Below are 23861 nucleotides of genomic sequence, written 5' to 3' on the forward strand. Positions count from 1 at the left end.
TCTGTGCAAAATTTTGTTATTTTTGAAAATAATTAAATTCTCCATAAGAATTTTATAAACATTGTTTTGAAAAATAAATTTTTTCGAAATATAATAAATATCACAAAAATTTTATTTTAAATAATTGAATTCTTGTGGAAAACTTTATTATTTGTCAAAATAATTGAATTTTTTGATTAATTAATTTAGAATAGTATTAAATATAATTGCAATTCTTTAATGAGTTTTATTATTTATGAAAATAATTGAATTCTTGCTTAGAATTTTATTAAAAAATTTTTTAAAAAATTGAATTTTTATGAAAAATGCCATTATTAGTAAAAGTATTTGAATTAATGTGAAGAATTGTATAAAAATTTTGTTAAATAATTGATTTCTTCGGAATTCTTTTAAAAATGCTATTCTAAATTAATTGAAATCCTGTGAAAATTTTATTATTTATGAAAATAATTGAATTTTGGATGAATTTTGTCAATTTTTTTTTTAAATGATTGAATTCTTTTGCGAAATTTTATAAAAATAAAAAAAGCCCGTGTATTTTGAATAAATAAATAAAAATACTAGATATTGAAAATAATTGAATTTTGAATATTTTTTGAAAATAATTGAATCGTTTTAAAGAATTTGATTCAAATTTTTGAGAATAGTTTTTTGATTTTATTAGCGAATTTAAAGTAGTGGAATTTAAAAAAAAAACAGAAATAGTAGCTTTTAGTGGCTGAAATTTAAATAAAGTATCCGAATAGTAGCATAACGTAAAAAAATAGTAAATAATAATGAATAGTAGATTTTAGTAGATGAGTGCAAAGCCTGTTAGCTATAAAACAATTTTGAAAAATGCCTCTATTATACACAATAATTTGCTAATACACAGGAATCATTACATCGAATATTTAGTTCGTCAAGTGCGTTCATCGCACGTGGAACCTCTAAAATTATTAAATACCGACGATCTTGAGACATGTATTCTACGTGCTGGTAAAAAATTACCGGCAAATTGGTATGGACGTGATCAGGCCGACTATGAGAGGGATTTATTGGAGGTAATTTATATTTATAGTTTCTAGAGAAAAATTAAAATGGGTACTTTTCCCCGCAGGCAGCATTACATTGAATATCTGGCGGGTCTGGTGCTCAAGGGCAAGTTGGATCCGGTCTCGATCTTTGATTTGAACGACGCTAAGCAAGAGTTGCGCCGCCGGGGAAAAGTCCCACCTACCAAGGATCAGAAAATGTCCGAACAGGATTACCTCATGGCCTGCATTCAGGTGATCTTTAAAAAAAAAAAAAAAAAAACAATCCGTTCGACACTTTCCAAATTTTTTTTTAATTATAAGAATTAATAGTATAATCCAAGCTTCGTTCAACTTTCTGATCCCTCTCAGGTTCTTTTTGATGAATTTGGGAACCGAACTCATCAAAAAGAACCAGAAAGTTGAACTTAAGCGAAGCTCTTAACTTATTACTTAACTAGAAAGTACCAAATAGCAACGAATTTGCAAATTTTGTAAAATTTGACAAACAAATTTGCCAATTAAGAAAGTTTGCTGCAAAGTTCTTAAAGAGTGTGTTTTTGAAATTTTGTTTCTGTTACAGATTGTCAGGCAGGAAATACCTTTGGAGTAGAAAAGTGATTTCGAATCCTGGACGTATCTGATGAATAATTATTTATAAATCACATCAAGTGCGACAAATATTAAGTTAGGCATTTATTACGTAGGTATGAATTAAGAATCTTCAATTGATGAGAAAATTGATTCATGAGAAAAATTTTAAATAAATATTTCACATTGTTTCTACTATAATCGTTGATTACAAATAAGTTTTATTAAATCTGTATGTTTCTGTAATTATAAAATCTGTATAATTATCTGTATCTGTAATTATAGAATCTATGTATCTATAATTATAGAATCTATAAGTAATTATAAAGTTACTGTTTGTACAATAGAAAAATATTTCTACACAATAAATCACATCTTCCACAATCATCATTTTCATCATTATCATCATCATCATCATCATCATCAATATCATCTTCATCATCATCGACATCATCTGTACTTAAACCTAATAAAGTTCTTTCAAAAAGTTCGTTAAACTATTTCTCTTCTTCGCACTGTCGCTACTCAAAATATTACTCAGTCTATCTTTATTAATTTTCTTAACTTTTCCAAGTGGCGTTATCGTTCTAACAGTTTCCTTTCTTTCCTTTTGAAGAGGAGTGGAAATTTTATTCGGCGATGCTGAATTAAATGAATCGGACAATGATATATTTAAACCGGCTGTCTTATCCTTGGTGCGCTTCTTTTTTTTCTTGCCGGATTGTAAAATTTCCGTGGTATTTAAATCGACTTTGGATGGAGATTTAATTTTAATTGGTTTATTGCGAGGTATGGTTGTATATTTTGAGCAGACGGAACATTTTATTTGCAGTTTATTCATTTTTCCACGTTGGCATTTACGTGCGAGTGATGAGCGAAATTTTGATGAACTATTGTCATTTGCATCGAGTTTGAGATTCTTTTTTGGTAATTTACTCGGTAGTAGACGATTTTTGTGCTTTACTTTCGACCAAAATGAACCGCAGTGACTGCACATTACTGAGGGTCCAAAGCAGTTGTTTGGCAGATCGAAGAATCTTTCTTGTTGTCGACAGCAATTTCTAAAAATTGGTAGACAATTTTCAAATTTTTGTTTGGTTGGATTTCACCCTCGCAGCATTGGATATTTTGGCAAGAATTCAATTATTTTTATGAATAATAAAATTCTTCGCAAAAAATCAATTATTTTTGTAAATAATAAAATTCTTCTCAAAAATTTTATTATTTTTATAAATAATTAAAATCTGGGACAGAATTCAATTATTTTTAAAAATAATAAAATTCTTTGCATAATTTCAATTATTTTTAATACAATTTTAAATTAATTCATCGAAAAATGGAATTATTCTCAAAATTTTAATAAAATTCTTTAAAACAATTTCAATTATTTTCAAATTCGACTATGTATTGTAATATAAAATTTCCTAAATGAATTCAATTCTTTAAAATATATTTATTAAATTCATTGCTAACATTCAATTATTTCTATAAATAATAATATTTTTTACAAGAATTCAATTATTTAAAATTCAATTTTCATAATATTTTTCTGAAATATCAATTATTTAAAAAGACTTCTATAAAACTGTTCTCCAAATTTTAATGAAGTTCTTTATAATAATTAAATTGTTTTCATTATAATTTTAATGAAATTCTTGGAAGGAATTCAATTATTTTCGTAAATAATAACATTTTTTACAGGAATTCAATTATTTAAAACACAATTTCCATAAAATTTTTTGAAAAAATCATTTCTTTAAAAATATATTTTTAAAATTCTTCCCAAGAATGTAATTATTTTAAAAATTTTACTAAAGTTCGGTGACAAAAATTCAATTATTTTCGTAAATAATAAAACTCATCACAGGATTTCAATTATTTTTAACATAATTTTAAATCAAGTCCTCTAAAATCGCTATTATTCTCAAAAATTTGAATAAAATTCTTCGAAAAAATTCAATTATTTAAAAAAATTTGATACAATTTGATTCTTAGAGTGTAATAATTATTTTCAATTCATTTTCAATTACATTTCTTGAATGAATTTAATTATTATCAAACATTTTAATGCAATTCTTCGTAAAAATTCAATTATTTTAAAAAATGTTGATAAAGTTCTTTATAAGAATTAAAATTTAAGAAATATTCAACTATTCAATAAATTATTTATTTTTGTCGTCATGTCTTTGTATTTAAATAATTGAATTCTCGTAGAACTTTATAATAAAAATTGATTTAGAATTGATGCCAAAAACAATTAATTTAAAAATTCCAACGACTTTGACATCCCTTTAGAAATTTGTAATTAAACTACACGTTAATTTTTACGAATTCATAATTTTTATGTTTAAAAAGATTTAAAGAAATCTTTATAGGTTATGTTTACGTCTACACGGTCTACACAAGTGAAATAAATTTAATACCATTTTCATTAATATTTATAGAGTGACATTCTTTCTATGTTATAAATTATATTAAGAAGCATACTTACACATAATAATTACGTAAATTGTTAATACTTTTGTCATTGAATTTCATTAAAAAACTTGTTACATTCCACAAGTGAGTAACGTTCTCCATTATTTATACGATTTATATACACAACAAGAAGACTGGCTTGATACAAAACACAACACACGAGACACGAGGAAAACTTGGTTTACTTGGCGCACTTGAAGCAACAATAACAAAGAATTGAACACAATGTAAAGTTATCTAACAAAAAGTTTGTCACCTTATGAATAGCAGACGAATGTTTCGCCGTTTGACCGTTACAACAACTAGTGACCTCTAGACGTAAAGTCAACTTCACACTCATCAACAAGTTAGTAGATCAAATTATTCTTTGTTTTTGTTATTGTTTCTTTGATCTAAATTACTATCGCGTCAATGTCAATTTATCGAATTTTTACTATTTTTCCCTATTTTCCAAAATTTTATTTGTAAAATTGAATTATTTAAAATTTAAGTCTAGGTGTTCTTAAATTTTATTGGATTGACCTATATTACGTGCTTGACATATACTATAGATACAACATACCCAGTACTGCTCTACCTGCTTTCCCTCACGTACAAATACTTCTGCAACAATTAAAACAAGTGAATAAAATCTTAGGTAGTACTCTTGAATCATGGTGCTTCTGCTATTGTCCCATAATCAGCTGATAAAAGATTTATAATTCAAGCTACACACGAGTTTCTTTTTTAACAAAAATTTTCATGTTTATTTTGACGCCAATGTGTATATAATAGTGAATTAGTGAGTTCTATGAAATTCAAAACGTAAATTTAATCGTGGAGTCTCCTTTGAGAATCTGTGAGGTGAGTATTTGTACATAAAATTTATTTTATTTCTCTAAATGTGCTTGTCATTTGAAATTTGAAAGTTATTGTTATGCAAAGTAACTTTGTTTATTCCTGCCTTATATTATCTCTTATACTGAAAATATGTCTCTCGACAGTTTTTTTTTTTCTTTTTTACCGAAATACAATTTTTATTCTATTTTTAATTTCAAATTTTTGTTTTTACAATTTTTCATTTGGAAATAAATTAAACAATCGATGAAAAATAAGATTTTCTTATCACATTTACACCTGCTAAATGAATATGCAAAGTGGAAATTTAAATGTTGTTTATTTCAGAGACTTGAGAAAAATGTAAATTTATATTTAGAATAATTTTTATAGTTGTATTGGTAATAGTATGAAAACTACGATGCATCAAGTATATATTATCACTTGATTGAGTAATAAACTTTAGAATATCAAATTTAATAGTGTGCAAAAAATAACTTTGTGTTGTTTTAATTTTTGAAAATTAAGACTCTTAATTACATTTTTGGGAATTTAATGTTAGGAAAATAATAAAAGATGGTATTTTAGTTATTTTTGATGAGTGAAAAAATGTGGAGATAAAATTTTTGAAATAGTTTCTCGCATCTCTCCTCAGTTCGAGTCTTCGAGATGATTTTTCTCGGGATGACGTTATGATACCTTTTTGTTGTTGTAGTAGTATCATGAATGTGCTTGTCAGCAATTTCAACTGCTAAGCGTGCAATCAAGTGCCGGAGAATATCAGGCACGTTTTTAAGTGGATATGCGTCTTTTGCCTACTTAAAATCACAAAACGATTCATAAAAACGATTTTCATATTTACTTTATACAATGAAATATTTCTATTTTTTTCTCTACAATTTTCTTAAAGAAAATACTTGACGATTATCTTTAGTGTGATGACGATTTAGATAATTTTATCACTTGATAACAATTTTTTAATCTCATATTTAAAGAAATGATTATTATTTCTCTAAGAGTGAGAGAGAAGTTTTCGTTTTATTAGAAATTTAGTTTTTAGTTTATAAAATTTATTAATACTATTAAAATAATTGTTTAGGAGTTACAACTGGATAATGGGTAACGCTGGAAGTAATCAACCTGTAGGTCATCATTCAGGTAATTCCAGTTATCATCGTCGACATAGTAAGGATCAACCTCCTCCATCCCCGAGTAAAGAAGGACAGCCATTTGTTTTCGAAAAAGCACCTAATAAGAATCTCGTTTGCCAAACATCTCACGAGGATGATGAATCCTACTTTACAAAGGTTTTTCAATTGATTGATTAAATACATTTTTATTTATTATTTATTATTATTTATTTTATTATAATTATTTTTTTTAAGATTGAACAGGGCTCGAATCAGTGAAAGTATTAAAAATTACGGACTTTAAGTACCAAAAATAAAAAATTACGGACCAATTTCTGAGAAAAATATAATCAGTCCGAGACAAATAAGAGAACATTTTACTTAAAAATGTAAATGAAATTTTTTCATAATTATAAAACATGAAGAAGTAGATCACTCCGAGTCTTCGACTCGGAGTAATTGACTTCTTTATGTTTTATAACCACTTCTTCAAAATTATTTTCATAATTTCAATTCAATTATTATTATCTAGAGTTTTAAACTAAAATTCTTCTTTAAATCAATTATTTTTAATAATTTTTGAAAAAGTTCATTGGGAATTTTTAAATTCATTTGCTTATCAAAATTGTAACTAAAATTTATTCTTAAATCAATTTTTATTAGAAAATTCTACTAGCATTCAATTATTTAAATACAAAAATAAATAATCTTTCGAAGAATTTTATTAAAATTGCTTTGGAATAATTGAATTTTTCCAGGGATTTATTTAAGATTGTATTAGAAATAATTGAAATTATGCGATGAGTTGTATTAATTATGAAAATAATTGAATTTTTGCAACGAATTTTATTAAATTTTTAAAAAATAATTGAATTTTTACGAAGAATTTTATTATTTTTAAAAATAATTGAATTTTTGCCCAGATTTTAATTGTTTTTAGAACTAATTGAATTTATATATATATATTGTTTTGCAACGAATTTTATTAAAATTTAAAAAGATAATTAAATTCCTTTGGAAAATTTTATATTAAAATTGTACATTTTTGAAAATAATTGAATAATTTGAAAGAATTTTATTAAAATTTAAAGAATAATTCTATTTTTCTAGGGACTAATTTAAACTATTGTATTAAAAATAATTGAAATTCTGCGATGATTTTTATTAGTTATGAAAATAATTGAATTTTTGCAACGAATTTTATTAAAATTTAAAAAGATAATTGAATTTCCGTGAAAACTTTTATTATTTATAAAAATAATTGAATTCTTGCGAAGACTTTTATTATTTTTAAAAATAATTGAATTCTTGCGATGAGTTTTAATATTTATAAAAATAATTGAATTTTTGCAACGAATTTTATAAAAATTTTTTTTAAATAATTGAATTTTTGCAATGAATTTTATAAATTTTTTTAAATAATTGAATGATTGAGAAGAATTTTATAAAATTCTTTTTAAATAATCGATATTTTTGGAAAAATGTTATGAAAATTGAGTTTTAAATAATAGAATTCCTGTAAAAATATTATTAGTTATGTAAATAATTGAATTTTTGGAACGAAGTTTATTAAAAAATTTTAAAATAAATGAATTCTTTCGAAGACTTTTATTATTTTTTAAAAATAATTGGATTCTTGCGAAGACTTTTATTATTTATAAAAATATTTGAGTTCTTGCGGAGAATTTTATTATTGATAAAAATAATTGAATTCTTGCGGAGAATTTTATAAAAATCTTTTTAAATAATTGATTGTTTTCCCAAAATTTTATGAAAATAGTGTTTTAAATAATTGAATTCCTGTGATAATTTTATTATTTATAAAAATAATTGAATGTTTTGCAAAGAATTTTATGAAAATTTTTTTAAATAATTGAATTCCTTTGGAAAGTTTTATATTGAAATTGAAGATAATGAAAATTAATTGACAATTTTATTGACAATTTTTTTAAATAATTGAATTCTTGCGAAGAATTTTCGTAAAATCTATTTAAATAATTGATTTTTGCGAAAAATTTTACGAAAATTGTGTTTTAAATAATTGAATTCCTGTAAAAAATATTATTTTTGAAAATAATGGAATTATTACGAAGACTTTTATAAAAATCTTTTTAAATAATTAATTTTTTAAAAAAAATTGCATGAAAATTGTGTTTTTAATAATTGAATTCCTGTAAAAAACATTATTATTTATGAAAACAATTGAATTATTTACGAAGTAATTTATACAAAATTTGTAAAGAATTAAATTTCTGTGAAATTTTTATTATTTATGAGAATAATCAAATGTTTGCGTAGAATTTTATTAAAAAATTTTTTAAGTTTACTTATTTAAGTTTTTAAGGTAATTTTTTTAAATAATTGAATTCTTTTAGAAAATTTTAGTAAAATTTTTTAAATAATTGAATTTTGGGGAAGACTTTTATTATTTATAAATATATAATTGAAATTTTGACTAGAATTTTAAAAAAATTTTGAACATAATTGAATTTCTGTGCAGAATTTTATTATTTTTGAAAATAATTGAATTTTTGCAATCATTTGTAACTTCTTAAAAATTCCCCAAATTCTATCATACAATTTACGAACTTTTCGTATTTTTTCAAACAAATTACGAACTTTACGGACGTTTTTTTTCAAAAAAACTGACTTTTACAGACTTTAATCAAATTTACAGATCTTTACGTAATTTATAGACCTAGTTCGAGCACTGGATTTAATTTTAAAACATAATTTTTCAAACTTTTTTTTAAAATTAAATTTTCTGTAATTCTCCTAATTTGTAAATTAATAGAAAGACCTACAAGATAGCAGTAATTATAAACAACGACCGCGATCAAACACCGTCTCCGAAGGCACTAAAGTTGCTGACAGCAAAGTACTGCCAACTGTTTTTAAATGGGAAGGTGGTGGTAAACAGGTTTTTATCAGTGGTACATTCACTGGTTGGAAAACACTGCCAATGGTTAAAAGTCATGGTGATTTTGTAACGATAATTGACTTACCAGAGGGTGAACATCAGTACAAGTTTTATGTTGACGGCGAATGGAGACACGATCCTGGCTTGGTAATTTCAATTTCTTTTAAATTTAATATTAATTATCACTTTTATGATTTTATTTCGATTTTATATTAAAACAAAAACTAAAAGCAATGTCTAAACAATTTTCTTTCTTCTTTTTTAGAAACTTGTGGACAATTGTATGGGTTCGAAAAATAATTTAGTGTCAGTGAGAAAATCGGACTTTGAAGTCTTCCAAGCCCTCGCAAAAGACAGTGAAGGAGTCACCAGTAGTGCCCAAACGGAATACGGTCAAGAAATTCCACCGCATAAACCATGGGAAAAATCGCCAGGACCACCGATTCTTCCTCCTCATTTATTGCAAGTTATTCTCAATAAAGATACACCTCTATCGGTAAATACCAAAAAAAATATATATTTAATATGTGACGCACTCCAAAGAAAGGTGCCCAAGAAAAATCATCAAAAAAATGTTAGATTTTTAGAGTAAAAATACAGAAAGAGAATAAATTATATTATTTAATACTATTGTTCAAGTTTGTAAATACGATTGATTTACTTTTTTATTTTAGATCCAAAATATTCAGTAAAAACTTCTTCAGGGTTAACACATAATTTCTTTTTAAATTAACTTAATTCTTAAAGAACTTTCATAAAATTTTCACTTATAAATTATTAAATAAATAATTTTACTTAAATATTTAAAAATTAATTGAATTTTAAAAAAGTTGCATTTACAATTTTCATAAATAGATCAACTTCAAAAGGTTTTAATTATAAATTTTATAAAATTTATATTTCGAATGAATTTAATTATAGAAATTTTAAAGAACTTGGATTTTTAAAAAATTTTAATAATTCAAATTCTGAAATTAGTTGCATTTTTAAAATTTTTAATTAATTATTAAAAATAATGGATTTATAGAAGAATTTTAGTAAAAAAAGATTACAAAAATTGAATTTCAGAGAAGTTACTAAATTAGAAGTTAATTAAAGTTAATGATTGCAAAAATTCATTTATTTTCAAAAACTTTTAAAAATTCGCGCAAGAATTCAATTATTTTTAAAAATAATAAATGTCTTCTCAAGAATTCAATTATTTTTAAAATTTTAATAAACTTTGTTGCAAAAATTCAATTATTTTCATAACTAATAATATTTTTACAGGAATTCAATGATTTAAAACTATTTTCATAATATTTTTGGAAAAAAATCAATTATTTAAAAAGATGTTTGTAAAATTCTCCGCAATAATTCAATTGTTTTTAAAAATAATAAAATTCTCTGCAAGAATTCAATTATTTTTTTTTATAAATAATAAAATTTTCCGCAAGAATTCAATTATTTTAAAATTTTAATAAACTTCGTTTGCAAAAATTCAATTATTTTCATAACTAATACAATTCATTGTAGAATTTCAATTATTTTTAATACAATTTTAAATAATTTGCTGGAAAAATTCAATTATTCTTAAAAAATTTTAACAAAAATCCTTTGAAAGATTATTTAGATTTTGTATTTAAAATTTAAATAATTAAATTCTCGTTGGTATTTCCGAATAAAAATTGAATTTAAAAGTAAAAATTTAGTTAAAATTTTAGATCATAATTGAATTTTAAAAAGCGGTATAGCATGAATTTTTAGAAATAATTGAATTTTGAAATGTTTTCATATTAAAAGCTTTGAAAATATGATTTTTTCATACTTATTTAACTAACAATTCTTTTGAAATTATTTCATGTTTTTATTTTCTAATTTATTTTTAATTAAAGAATTTCCAAGTAATACAAATTTCTATAAAATTGAATTGTAAACAAATGGATTTTGAAACTTCCGAAAGAACTTTGTCAAAAATTATTAAAAATAATTCGTTTAGAGCTAAGAATTTTAGTTAAGAATTCTAGAAAATAATAATTGAAATATTTAATTGAAATGATGAAAATTATTTCGAAGAAGTTAAACTGAGAAATAATTTTCTTCAATTCAAAAATAAATAGGCAACAAAAAAAATATGTTTGAATTAAATATATTGTATAATTGAATTAAACGTACCTAATTTTTATTGAATCAAACATATTGTGCATTGAATCAAAATTATTTAATTATTTAATTAAAAAATAGTTTTTTGTCAACTTTATATTATTAGAAAACATGACGATATCGATCACTCCGAGTCGAGGACTCGGAGTTATCTATATTTTCATGTTTTCTATTAATATTCTTTTGTCGAATTTCAAAAAGGTTAGAATTTAAAATTTGAAACGAAACTATTGATGTTTACGAATAATTGTACAATATTACAGAAATTCATAAAAATAAATATAATTTAGAACATTTTTTTTTTAGTATCTAATCATTTTTAGAGTGAATAAAAAAAATATTCTTTTTAGGATTTTTCTTTGGAGCGCTTCACATTTAATATTCTAAACTAATTATTAATTAGTAGTTAAATTAAAAATTCATATTTATTCGATTTTCAGTGTGAACCCACTCTTCTGCCTGAACCAAATCACGTTATGTTAAATCACCTCTATGCCCTAAGTATCAAAGACAGTGTGATGGTCCTCTCAGCTACGCACCGCTATCGCAAAAAGTACGTCACTACGTTATTGTATAAACCAATCTAAATTCCCTAAACGGAATATATATATATTTTTTTGGAAAAAAATATCGGTTTTTAAACACGAAAAAAAAACGATCTCTTTCAAACTGTGTAAATAAACTTTACACTCGTATGTACCAAATTTAACAAAGAAACAAAAAATTTAGCTGCAAAATACTATTTACGTCAATCTTGTATAAAGCACACAAGTCCAATAAATCAAAGAAAAGAATTTATATAATTTTTTTAGCAAAAAAAATGTGACGCTCCAAAAAATTAATAGCAAGCGTCATATTTAAAAATTAAATTTTCTCAAATGAAGAAAAAATAAAGAAAATAAAATTTTGTCTCTCTAATTGACAATTTAAATTGTAAATCTTGACTTGTGTGGTTTATAAAAAAATACTAATATTGCAATAATAGAAGTTAATTTTTCGAATTTTTTTTATTTTCATTTTGAATTCCAAAAAGAAAAAATGTTATTTGTCTGAAATGAAAATTTTATATAAACGTTAAAATTTTCATAAACTATATAATATATAAATATATGAAAATAGTTGTAGCCTTGAATATTTTTAATTTATATATAAATTATTATATATATATATATATATATATATATATATATATATAAATAAGAGATAAGTATTTAGACTGAATAAAGGCTACTAAATTTTTATACGTTGGAATATGACATTAAATATATTTCAATATATTTAATGAATTTTTTAACTCGACGGAGTTTTTGAAAGAAAAAAAAGAAAAATGTATAATACAGTTTTTTCCGAAAACTGAAATCTACATTTTTCTTTTCTTAAAAAAAATACCAAATATCTTTCGATTTAATATTTCTAGTAGTTATAAAATTAAAAATAAGAATAAGTCTTTTATTTTTAAGAGAAATCTTTTAAATAAATGAATTTTTTAAAAATATCAAAGTCAAAGACAAATAACATTATAGATTTTAAAATTCGAATATTATTTCTAAAATTGTTAAAAAAGGAAAAGAATTTGTTTGAGAAAGTAAAAGGAAAGAAATGTTAAATTTTACGAAAAGGGAAAAATTTGTAAAATCCAATAATTGCGCTGCAGCGTTATTTAGCTTTAGCAACAAACAACCCCAAGTTTTTGCAAAGATTATTAATATTTATTTTCTTTTCTTTTTGCCTTAAAGTACTTGCATATCTAAAAATTATGTGCTTGTTACTAAAATGAAAAAATTAAAAATTAAAAAAAATTTTTAGGTAAAATTAGAGTCTAAACTAATAATATTATGAATTTTTGGAACGTTTGTTGTACCTAAAGCGATTGTAAAATATTGTAATTATTGAGGCGAATAATGTATTTATTATAAAAGCGAAATATTTTGAATCGAGATACCTTTCAAGCAAGACTTTTGCATGTACATATAAATATTATTGTAGTCTATAGGTACTTAATATTTAGTTAGAAAACTCGCATTTAAACGTAAAAATTCGAGTAAAAAGAAAGCATATTTTCCATTCATGACTAATTCTGTTGATTTTTCAATCTATTCGAGATTTACTATAAGGTAGTTATGATGGAGATTTTTAACTTTTCTTTTTAAGTACCTGTCGATTTTTATTTGTTTTTTTTTGAAATTACTTTTTTCTAATTTGTTCCTTTATACAGTTAAACGATTTTTGTTTAATTTAATTATTTTTTTTACATTTTTAAAGTTTATATTTATAATTTCCCCACAGTTGTTTTTTGCTGTTTGTTATTTTTTTTTTTTAATTGTGAGGGAAAAAAATTGAATATTTACAAAATTATTCTTTTTTCCCTAAAAAAAAGTACTTTTTTTTCTTTAAACTACCTTAAAGTCTGTTTTCTTTGAGAGATTGTAAATAATTTCTACAGAATTCATTGTTGCCTATTTGTACAGGGTTCAATTTTTAATTATTTTTTTTTTTGTCTTTTGTGCCATAAAATATTGAGTTATTAGCCATGAAATGAAAATTTGATTTGTAATTTTTTTATTCACACCGCCGAACGTGGAATTCACGCTAAATTGTATACACAATCAGAACAAAAAAAAAACTATTTGCATAATGAAAAAAAAAATTAACACGGCCTACAAAGTTCAGGCCGTTTTCTCAATTTTAATTTATAATTCTCAATATATAGATATTGTAAAAAAGAAAAATTGCGATCTTTATTTTGGTAAAATTCTCTTTGTTTTTGAATTTTATGGTAATAGGTCAAAAAGTTTGGATGTTTTTAAAAGAAAAATTTCACGCGTAATAACACCAATTATTATAACTATTATTATTATGATTATTATTATTATTACTATTATGATTATTATAATGATTATGATTATTAATATTATTATTATTATTATTATTATTATTATTATTATTATTAACAGACAGAAGTTGATTGAGAGCAATAATCGAAATCGACAGTCTTCAACGAATAAAAAAATATGCTGCCAATGAATTTTATTAACTTTTGTTTTCATGAAAATTCTTCTTTCAGTTTCTTTCAGTGTTCCAGGGGGGTGGGAAGAGAAAAATGCATTATTTATCAGAGAGAACTCGTGGCTTTTATAAATGGAAAACCTTTGAACTCCATGACTTGTTAACTTGAAAAATTTACAATTTTCGAATCTTAGAATGCTTCTTTGTTGCTTTCTTTCATTTTTGGGTAATGCTTTTTTGTAATGCTTTCGTTATTCTTTAGAAGGAAAGAATTCGATATTTTTTTCTAAAAAGAATAATAACAGGGTGGCCACGTGTCAATAAAGTCAGTGACAAGAAAAAAAATTTTTTGTCAAAGAAATTTAGAAAATTGAAATTTTTTACGACTTATTTTCAAAAATTGCGTCTTTCTCGACTTATTTTCCAAATATTGGAACAAAATACCATATTTTTTAGTATAAAATGTAACATATTTTGATTTTTATAGTGAGAAAAATAACTATAAACAAATCTTTCAAAAATTATTTTTGAATCATTTTCTGAAGATAATTAAATTTTTCAAATATATCTATAATAAAAATCTTCTTTGAATAATTGAAATTTTCTAAAATTTAATTGAAAATAATTACTATTTTTCAAGTATTTTGTTACAATTTTTAAAAATCAACTTTTGAAGAATTTTAATTCCTTTAAACGATTCAATTATTGTTTTCACACATTTTTCAAAATTCAATTATTTTCAATATCTACTATTTTAATAAAAATTTTCCAACGGAATTCCATTATTTTTTTATGGTCATAGGTATTTTTAATTAAAATTCTTCAAAAAACTTTATTAATTTTTATTTATATTTCTCAAAAAATTCAATTATGACTGTGAATCGAATAAGTTAGCAAACTTAACATTTTAAATTTTTGAAAATAATTAAATTAATCGAGGAATTTAAGTGGAATTGTATTGAAAAAAATAATTTAACTTTTTGTAAAGAATTTTCTCAAAGTTTTTCTAGAAAATTTTTTATTTATGAAAATAATTAAATTTTTCGTGAAGAATTTTTTTACTTATGAAAATAATTGAATTTTTGTGTAGAATTTTATTATTTATGTAAATAATTATAATCCGGCGATTTTAACATTAACATTTTAATTTTAAATTCCGATTTTATAGTGTAAAGAATAATAACGTTGCTTTTTCACATGTTTCATTATTTATTTTTGACGATTTTATTTATTTTGGATTTTTTGACTTTGGACATTTTTATTTTGGACTTTTTTTCTTGGATTTTTCGGTCTGGATTTTTTGGATTGAATTTTTTGTGCTGTAATAATTTTTTTATTATAATTTTTTGAAAATATACCTTAATAACTTAAGAGAAAACATGGAGATTTGCAATTACTATAAAAAGATTGAGTTTTTGTATTTAAATAATTGAATTCTAGAAGAAATTTCCTAAAATTCAACTTTCATATTTTTCTGTAGAAAGAATTTTGTCAGGGAAAATAATTTTAATGGGAAATTGGGAAATTGATAAACTGATACTTGTGACAACCCTGAATATAGGAGAAAAAATCTTTTAGTCTACAAATGATTGTCAATTTCTTCGGAGTATGCGAAAGGAGGTTCACTTCTGGTTTTCAAAAAATAAGAACCCGTGGCTGATTTATCGACATGTTCGCCCATGAAAACGGTTGATTTGCTTACACAATTTTTATTAACGTACGCATCCCATGTGTCACATTGAGTAGCGAGTAGACCATTTCTGGTATTAATACTCTCGGTGAAATACGAATACGATCTTCCGTGACTGCAAGCCTCTGAAAATTTTGTTAATTTGTAATTTTTCTTTTAATTTCTGAATTTTTCTTGTTTTTAATTTTTTGTATTTGAAAAAAAGCATTTTCTTTTGTATTTTTCGATTTGAGGAAAAAAAAGCAAAGAATTACCGAGTAATTCAGGAATACAGCAACATCCGGGTTGCACTGCTGTTCCCGCATTGGGATAGAAGTCAATGTGACCTAATGGTTGCAAAAAACCTAAAACTCCACCACAGGAATGAATAACGTCGACGAAATTAGCATCGGATGGATCCAGACGTTCTTTTTCGGTGGCAAATATATGAAAACCCGGAAGTGCAGGATCGAGTCCTGTGACTCGACTAATTCTTCCGAATTTTGTCGCACTGCCTGCATTGCCCGCCACGTGTGCACCGAGTGAATGACCTAATAAAAAAATTCCAAAATTTCCATTATTTGCTTGATAATTTTGCAAAGAAAAAAAAAAAAGAAAATTGCCTCTTACCAATAAAGTGAATGTCCCTTGGACTGAGCCCAGTTTCGCTTATTAGAAAATCTATAAATTGCCCGGCATTCTGTCCAACTTGCTCTGTATTCCGCATTGGTCCGAGATAAAATGTACTCGCTGCCAAAGGTTGCCAATCGACGAGAAATACATTATAGTCACCATTTTCTAAATATGCTGAAATTAATTAATTAATTAATTAATACCTATGTTGAAAATTAAAATTCTCTTCAGTAAATATTTTTCTTTTTTTTATAAAAATTTTTTATAACCATTCTTCATTTCAACTTGACTCCCACTCAATGCGCTCGATTTCCAGCCGTGAGTGATAAATTTCGTCTTTCTCGATGGTGAATAATTTGAATTCCTCAATGCCTTCATATTATTCAAAAATAGTGGGGTTCCTTTTTCTGGATTTGCTCTACAAGAAACAATTTTTTTTTTTTTACAAAAACAAATTAAAAAACAATTTTATAACACGCTTTGCAAACGTTCAATTATTTTCATAAATAGTGAAATTTTCACAGGAATTCAATTACTTAAAACAAAAGTTTCATTAAATTTTTCGAAAAAATCAATTATTATAAAAAAAGATTTTTTTAAAATTCTCCGCAAGAATTCAATTATTATTTATATAAATAATAAGTTTTCGCAAGAATTCAATTATTTTTCAAAATAATAAAATTCTTCCCAAGAAATTAATTATTTTTATAAATAATAAAAGTTTTCGGAAGAATCTAATTATTTTTTAAAATCTTAATAAAATTCTTTGAAAAAATTCAATTATTTTCATAACTAATAAAACTCATCACAAAAATTCAGTTATTTTTAATACAATTTTAAATGAATTCCTCGAAAAATAGAATTATTCTTAAACTTTTAAGAAAATTCTTTCAAACTGTTTAATTATTTTCAAAAATGGTTAGAAATTCAATTATTTTTAAAAATAATATCTACTATTTTAATATAAATAGTCCCAAAAGAATTCAATTATTTAAAAAAATTTTTTTATAAAATTCTTTGCAAATATTTAATTATTTTCATAAATAATAAAATTTTCTCAGGAATTCAATTATTTGAAACACAATTTTCATAAAATTTTTCGAAAAAAATCAATTATTTAAAAAGATTTTTATAAAATTTTTCTCAATAATTCAATTATTTTTATAAATAATAAAATTCTACTCAGAAAAATTATTTTGAAAAAATTGAATGAAATTCGTTGCAAGAATTCAATTATTTTTATAAATAATTAAGTTCATCGCTGGATTTCAATTATTTTTAATACAATCTTTAATAAGAATTCCTCAAAAATAGAATTATTCTTAAAAATTTTAATAAAATCTTTAAAATATTTTCTTTAGTTTATATAATTTTACAAAAAAATTTTAATTGAGTTCTTTTGACGAATTTTAATAAATTTTTTAAGAATAATTACTTTTTTCTAAAAAAAAAATATTATTTATGAAAATAATTGAATTATTGCGAAAAAAAGGATAAGAAATTTTCTAAATAATTTAATTCGTGTGTAATTTTTATTATTTATGAAAATAATCGAATTATTTAATTCTTTATATAATATCATTATTATTATAATTATTATTATATATATATATATAATATATTATAATTATTATTATTATTTATAATAATAATAATTAATTATTTTATTGGAAAATTTTTTTAAAACAGTACATAATGAAAATCCATTGAATAGAGGTTTTTGAAAATAATTTAATATATGCCAAGAATTTTATTAAAGTTTTTAAAAATAATTGAATTTTGGTAAAGAATTTTATTAATTTAAAAGATAATTAAAATTTGGACGAGTTTTTTTTTTTAATTTTTGAACATAATTGAATTTCTGCGAAGAATTCTATTACTTTCGAAAATAATTAAATTCTTATAATGAAGTTTTATTATTTATGAAAATAATTGAATTTTGCAAAGAATTTTATTAAAATTCCTGCAAATAATTGAATTTTGCAAAGATTTTTACTAAAATTCCTAAAAATAATTGAATTTTGCCAAGAATTTTATTAAAATTTTTGAAAATAATTAAATTTTTTGAATTGAAAAATGCACTGTGGAGTGAGCATTTTTAGCAATTTTCAGATTCCTTTATAATTTTTAAATTCTTTCGGTCGCCATTTTGAATTTTCAAATTTTTTACCAAAGTCCCTTATGAAAAAGAAAAACTAAAACGAATTTTATTAATAAACATACCTAGTGTAAAGAATATACGAAACAGCTGAATTTATGTCCAAAATACCGCGAGTCTCATTTTGCAATTCCTTGAGAATTGCCACCTGCGGTTTATCATTTCCATCGGGCATAAATATCCAATCGACTCCATAGCCATCGTATTTCCCCTGAAGAATGCTGGTTACCTCAGCATTCGTTAAATTAATTACAATTATTAAAAGAAAAATAAATATCATCTTCTTAAGAAAATAACAATTTTCCCAAAGTTTACAGTCACGAAATGAAAACAATTTCTTGTATACATATGAAAACTAAAAAAAATTCCAGGGTTTTTATAATGTACGACAACAAGAAGTCAAGGACCCATTTTATCCCCCAAATCAGTTTTTTTGTTCATTTAAATAGTAAATATGCATACCCCTTATGGCGTGCTCCACTTTTAATTTAAATGTTTTTCTTATCTTTATGCGAAAACACTGCAAAAAAATACAGAAATTATCATCGAAGGTGTTCAGGTTTTATTTCTAATCAAGTCCAGACTGACCGTGATATTGTCTTATCAAAACGTGATTACCGTGGGTTGACTTACGACAATCATTTAAAAAAGTTTTATTCACCTGACAGGTACAGACTTCGCACTCGATAATTAATTTTAAAAAAAGTAGCTTTCAAACTAAAAAAAGTAGTAAAAAAGTAGCTATCGAAAAATTAAACTTAACAATCAAAAAAACTCGTTTTAGACAATTCACAAAACTGCGAAAAATTTCATTCTATATTTTATTTTCCTGACTTTTTCCTAATTTTTATCAAAAATATTTACTTCTTTCTTATCCTAAAATTAATTAATTTAATTAATTAATTTTTTATTTAATTTAATTAATTAATTTAATTTTAATTTAATAAAATTCTTCTCAAACGTATAAAATGTAGTAAATAGTAGATTTTAGTATAAAATTAGAAAATAAATTCTTTTTTTCCTTTTCAGAATTTCTTTATTTGTCATAGGTAAATATATATAATAATATATTTTTATTTTACCTCATTTATATTAATTTACCTCACGTAGATTATAATATACAAAATTATCAGTTCTCGAAATATTTAAATATTCTATCTTAAATACAGAACTAGGAACTTAATTAATAAAGTTTTGAAATAAGACGACATCATTTATCTCCCTTATGAGATAATTTCACATTTTTTTAAAACTTATTTATAACTTTCGTAAATTAATTTTAAAAGTCGGATATTTTTTCAGTTCTCCGCGATTTTCATTTTTTGAAGATCAAATTTTTCTTGTGGAAAAAATTTCCAAAATAACGAAAGAAAAAATTTTCCATGAAGTTGATTGAAATGAAATTAAAATTATCAATTAACCGTATGTTAAAATCATGAATACTGTCGAAAATTCGTAGGATCTTGAAGCCTTGCCTTTTCTCGGTGATAAAGTTTGTATTGTATTCTCACCGAATTCCCCATCACCAAAACCACCTGCAATTGGAATTTCGGGGAATATTTTCTTAAATACACGCATTTCCATTTTTTTATTCTCAAGACGTGCAACGCAAGAGAATATAAAACCCATTGTGAATTTTTTCAATTGTACATTCTCGCGGAGAATTTTTAATTTCTCTTCAATTTCCTCTTCGCCGTAGCATTTTTTGGGAATTATTGCTGACCACGTGTGAATTCCTGGACCCGATAATGTAACAACCGTTACTGTTGATGATTTTTTGCAAAATTTCTCTTCACTCGTTCGTTTGCAGTAAATAATGTCTTTGACAATACCGCCAATTAGAGAGAGTTTCTGTTTTGGATATCTGGAAAAAAGGAAAAGTTTTATCTTTATTGTTAAAAAAACCATATTTTCTTTTTCGGTAGGTTTAAATGTTAAATTTTCAAATGTTTAATTTTCAAATGTTAAAATTTACTTACTTGCATTTTATTGTTCGCAACATTTTTATCGCGTGCTTATAACCATCACAATCGGAGAAAACCATGATGCATTTCGATTTTTCATTACTGCCAAATTCGGAGCAACTGTGTATCCAATCGAGGACTTTTTCCTTTTCCAAATTACTTGAATCGTCCAGTGAGAATGTGTTAACTTTAACTTTCGGAATTGTTGGAAAAAATACGCAAACAGCGTCATTTTTGCCTAAGACGAGATCACTGGATATTGTCTCGCAAGTTCTTAGCATGACAGTTTCGCAGGACGTTGGTAATTGTGAACAATAGCAATCAGTGGCGGAACCTTCTGTGTGAATTAATTTTTTATTAATTAATATTATAATTCTTTCTATTTTGCTGAAAAAAAAATTAATTTAATAATATCCGGGTTGCCACAAAAATTTAATTTTCATTTTTTTTTCGAAACAATTTTTAATTAAATAGGGGAATGTAGTCAAGGTTGGCCTACTGTCTAGGTAGGCCACTCGCGTTTTTTTGTCAAGTTCACTAGCGCCACCTACGCGCATTTTTGTCGAAGCTTGTCTTAGTGAAACCTAACTTTTTGTTCAATTACATTTTCGGAAAATCGAAAATTGTGTTTTCTGTGACGTCGGTACAAAAAAAGCTCAAAAAAAGTTTTGTGCATAATGTGAAAAACCATTAATAAAAGATAAAAAACAAATTGAATCGTCAAGGCAAGTATGCAGAAAATTTGTGGGACTCATGGTTGAAAGGAAAACAAAGTAAAAAATCGAATCCCGAAACGTATTTCTTTATGGTTACAACAATTCGGTAATGCTACTTACTGTCAAGGTCGGCCACTATGTGTTTAAAATGCGCAAAGTTGAGGACGAGCTACTTCATTTGCAAAAACTGCAATTCTGTATAACTCATAATATAATTGATCATCTTATTAATATTTTTATTTAATTTTATTAATATTTTAGTGCAAAACTTTTTTTTATTTATATTTATTTTTTTATATTGTTTATTGTTATTATTTTGTTATTTCATTAAGTTACAAACTGTAAACAATAAAGAATCAATTTTCCGTAACTCCAAACATGTTATTTTATTTTTTAACGATTAATGCCCTTTGAATTTTAAACATGGCCGACCTTGACTGTAATGGCTAACCTGGACTACAAATTTTTTTTTTTTTAAATCTTTATAACTTTTTCATTTTTAAACCTGTCAATTTACTTTGTACAGAAAAAATGTTCCTATTAAACAGGACTTTCCAACCATATACTTCAATTGTCCAAATTCATTTTTAAAAAAAAGTTATAAACAAAAGTCAAAAAGGTGGCCGACCTAGACTATGTTCCCCTAATTGAATTCTTTTGGAAAATATTATTAAAATAGTAAATATTGAAAATTATTGAACGATAACAAATTTTTGGAAATAATTGAATTTCGGCAAAGTATTTTGCTATTTATAAAAATAAAAAAAATTCAATCCTCATAAAGAAATTTATTAACAAATTTTTGAAAAATTGAATTTTTTGAGGAATTTCAATAAAATTTTTAAAAATAATTACATTTTTTGAGGAATTCGATTAAAATTGTACTAAAAATAATTAAAATTCTCCGAAAACTTTTATTATTTATGAAAATAATTGCATTTTTGCAAAGAATTTTATTAATTAAATTTTTAAAAAATAATATTCCTGAGAAGAACTTTATTATTTATAAAAATAATTAAATTCTTGCGGAGAATTTTATAAAAAAATTTTTTTTTTAAACGAATTTTATTAAATTTTTGAAAAATAATTGGATTTTGAAACATTTTTGAAAATAATTGAATCGTTTAAAAGAATTTTATTAGAATTTTAAGAATAATTGAATTTTTGCTACGAATTTTATGAAAAATTTTAAAAAATAATTGAATTCTTGCAAAGACTTTTATTATTTATAAAAATAATTGAATTCTTGCGAAGAACTTTATTGCTTTTTTTAAATAATTGAATTCTTATGAAGAATTTGATAAAAATCTTTTTAAATAATTGATATTTTCGAAAAATGTTATGAAAATTGTGTCTTTAATAATAATTGAAATCCTGTGAAATTTTTATGATTTATGAAAATAATGAAATGTTTGCGTAGAATTTTATTAAAATTATTTTTAAAATAATTGAATTGTTTTGAAAATTTATATTAAAATAGAAGATGTTGAAAATCATTTTATTAAGAAAATTTTTTAAAAATAATTGAATTTCTGCAAAGAATTTTATTATCAAAGGTTCCTTTCTTCAGATTCTTTTTATGATGAAAAAACAAAGAAGAGAAAAACTACCTTTCACAGAATCGAATATTCTATTTTCAACATCACCGGTAAATATAAGGCCCAACATTGGTTTTATTCGTAAATTCCTCACAACTCTATTGTCCAGATAATTATCACAAGAGTCATTATTTTTTTCTAAAGATTTGCATAAATATTCGGAGCCTCTTGTTTTCAATTCACTTATTGCCGCGTCACGCCAGCATCTGAAAAATAATAATCCCTTTTTATTTTTTTTTCATTAGGGGGCAACGTAATTTTGAAAAATTAAGTGAAAATGCTGTTAACCAGGTGAAAGTTGCAGCTTCGTAAAAATAATAAACTTTAAATTTTGGAGTTAAAAAATATTTAAGTGATTGACAATTGGCAATCAATCAAATCAATCAAATCAATTTTGGAAATTAAGTTTTAGAGTTCAGCTTTATTAAGAATTGAAAAAATAATACAGAATTAAAAAGTTCTGTTTGTACTGCATTTTATTATTAAAAAATACAACTTTCAGTCATAGACATTAATAAGTTACAAAAAATCGTCAAAATTTGTATTGATTTTGTTTTTATAGTTTAACAGAGACAGAAATAAGAGAAGAAGAATAAAAGAAAGAAAAAAAGGAAACAGAAAATATTTGGTTATAAAATACCTGCAAACCATTGCTGCAGCTGACAAGTCTTTTCCATTTAAAAACTTGAAAATAATTCTAAGAACATCGTAGGTTAAGTCTTGAATTTTAGAATTTAATGTTTCACTCGCACTTTCAGTTTTCGATTTATTCTCTGTGGTGCCACATAATTTTTTAGTCTTCTGGTCATCCATTTTGTTTGTTTACAAAAACTGCCGACACTCTATTTGTCAATATTTTTTGGCTTTATTATTATTTTGAAAAATTGTTTACTCCGAATTCGTCATTGGCAATTTGGCATTTGGCTTAACAATGGCGCATGGCCTGAAATTTATCACCAAATTCAGGGTTGCCAACAGATTCGATGACAACAAAGTCCTATTGGTCGAATTGTCCCGCGTTAATTTG

The 23861-nt window shown here is 23.8% G+C and overlaps 5 protein-coding genes across 10 annotated transcripts in view; 2 read left to right on the forward strand and 3 right to left on the reverse strand.

The window, feature by feature from the left end:
- LOC122511492 (E3 ubiquitin-protein ligase lubel) overlaps positions 1-1735 on the forward strand; it is a 29260-nt gene extending 27525 nt beyond the window's left edge. For 3 of the 4 annotated variants that reach the window (XM_043626762.1, XM_043626765.1, XM_043626764.1), the window contains exons 19-20: positions 1100-1268; positions 1597-1735. In XM_043626762.1, the coding sequence (XP_043482697.1) occupies positions 1100-1268; positions 1597-1626 (199 nt within the window). In that variant the 3' untranslated portion in view covers positions 1627-1735. Of the gene's footprint in view, positions 1-874; positions 1044-1099; positions 1269-1596 lie in introns of all 4 variants that reach the window. The other variant, XM_043626763.1, reaches the window with a different exon arrangement.
- A 69-nt stretch (positions 1736-1804) lies between these two features.
- LOC122511494 lies at positions 1805-4342 on the reverse strand. Its single transcript, XM_043626767.1, has 2 exons — positions 4096-4342; positions 1805-2665 (listed from the first exon to the last, which is right to left on the reverse strand). Exons 1-2 carry the CDS (start codon positions 4182-4184, stop codon positions 2071-2073), a joined length of 684 nt encoding a protein of 227 aa, XP_043482702.1. The 5' UTR covers positions 4185-4342; the 3' UTR covers positions 1805-2070.
- A 311-nt stretch (positions 4343-4653) lies between these two features.
- Positions 4654-11974, forward strand: LOC122511493 (5'-AMP-activated protein kinase subunit beta-2). Its single transcript, XM_043626766.1, has 5 exons — positions 4654-4925; positions 5998-6205; positions 8823-9095; positions 9214-9444; positions 11531-11974. Exons 2-5 carry the CDS (start codon positions 6014-6016, stop codon positions 11675-11677), a joined length of 843 nt encoding a protein of 280 aa, XP_043482701.1. The 5' UTR covers positions 4654-4925; positions 5998-6013; the 3' UTR covers positions 11678-11974.
- Positions 11975-15178: 3204 nt separating this feature from the next.
- Positions 15179-19139, reverse strand: LOC122511495 (pancreatic triacylglycerol lipase-like). Of its 2 annotated transcripts, XM_043626770.1 has the most exons (6): positions 19019-19139; positions 18622-18911; positions 16668-16816; positions 16396-16572; positions 16041-16316; positions 15179-15911 (listed from the first exon to the last, which is right to left on the reverse strand). In XM_043626770.1, the coding sequence occupies exons 2-6, from the start codon at positions 18834-18836 to the stop codon at positions 15676-15678; spliced, it is 1053 nt and encodes a 350-aa protein (XP_043482705.1). In that variant the 5' UTR covers positions 18837-18911; positions 19019-19139; the 3' UTR covers positions 15179-15675. The 2 variants fall into 2 exon arrangements, with proteins under 2 accessions (XP_043482705.1, XP_043482704.1); XM_043626769.1 differs by having other exon boundaries at positions 18622-19126.
- A 474-nt stretch (positions 19140-19613) lies between these two features.
- LOC122511496 (F-box only protein 22-like) lies at positions 19614-23703 on the reverse strand. 2 transcript variants are annotated; one of them, XM_043626772.1, is made up of 4 exons: positions 23475-23703; positions 22847-23040; positions 20536-20854; positions 19614-20420 (listed from the first exon to the last, which is right to left on the reverse strand). In XM_043626772.1, the coding sequence occupies exons 1-4, from the start codon at positions 23645-23647 to the stop codon at positions 19973-19975; spliced, it is 1134 nt and encodes a 377-aa protein (XP_043482707.1). In that variant the 5' UTR covers positions 23648-23703; the 3' UTR covers positions 19614-19972. The 2 variants fall into 2 exon arrangements, with proteins under 2 accessions (XP_043482707.1, XP_043482706.1); XM_043626771.1 differs by having other exon boundaries at positions 19617-20420; positions 20536-20857.
- Positions 23704-23861: the final 158 nt, after the last annotated feature.

The sequence above is a fragment of the Leptopilina heterotoma genome, unplaced genomic scaffold, assembly GCF_015476425.1.
Source record: "Leptopilina heterotoma isolate Lh14 unplaced genomic scaffold, ASM1547642v1 Lhet_83, whole genome shotgun sequence".
Lineage (NCBI taxonomy): Eukaryota > Metazoa > Arthropoda > Insecta > Hymenoptera > Figitidae > Leptopilina > Leptopilina heterotoma.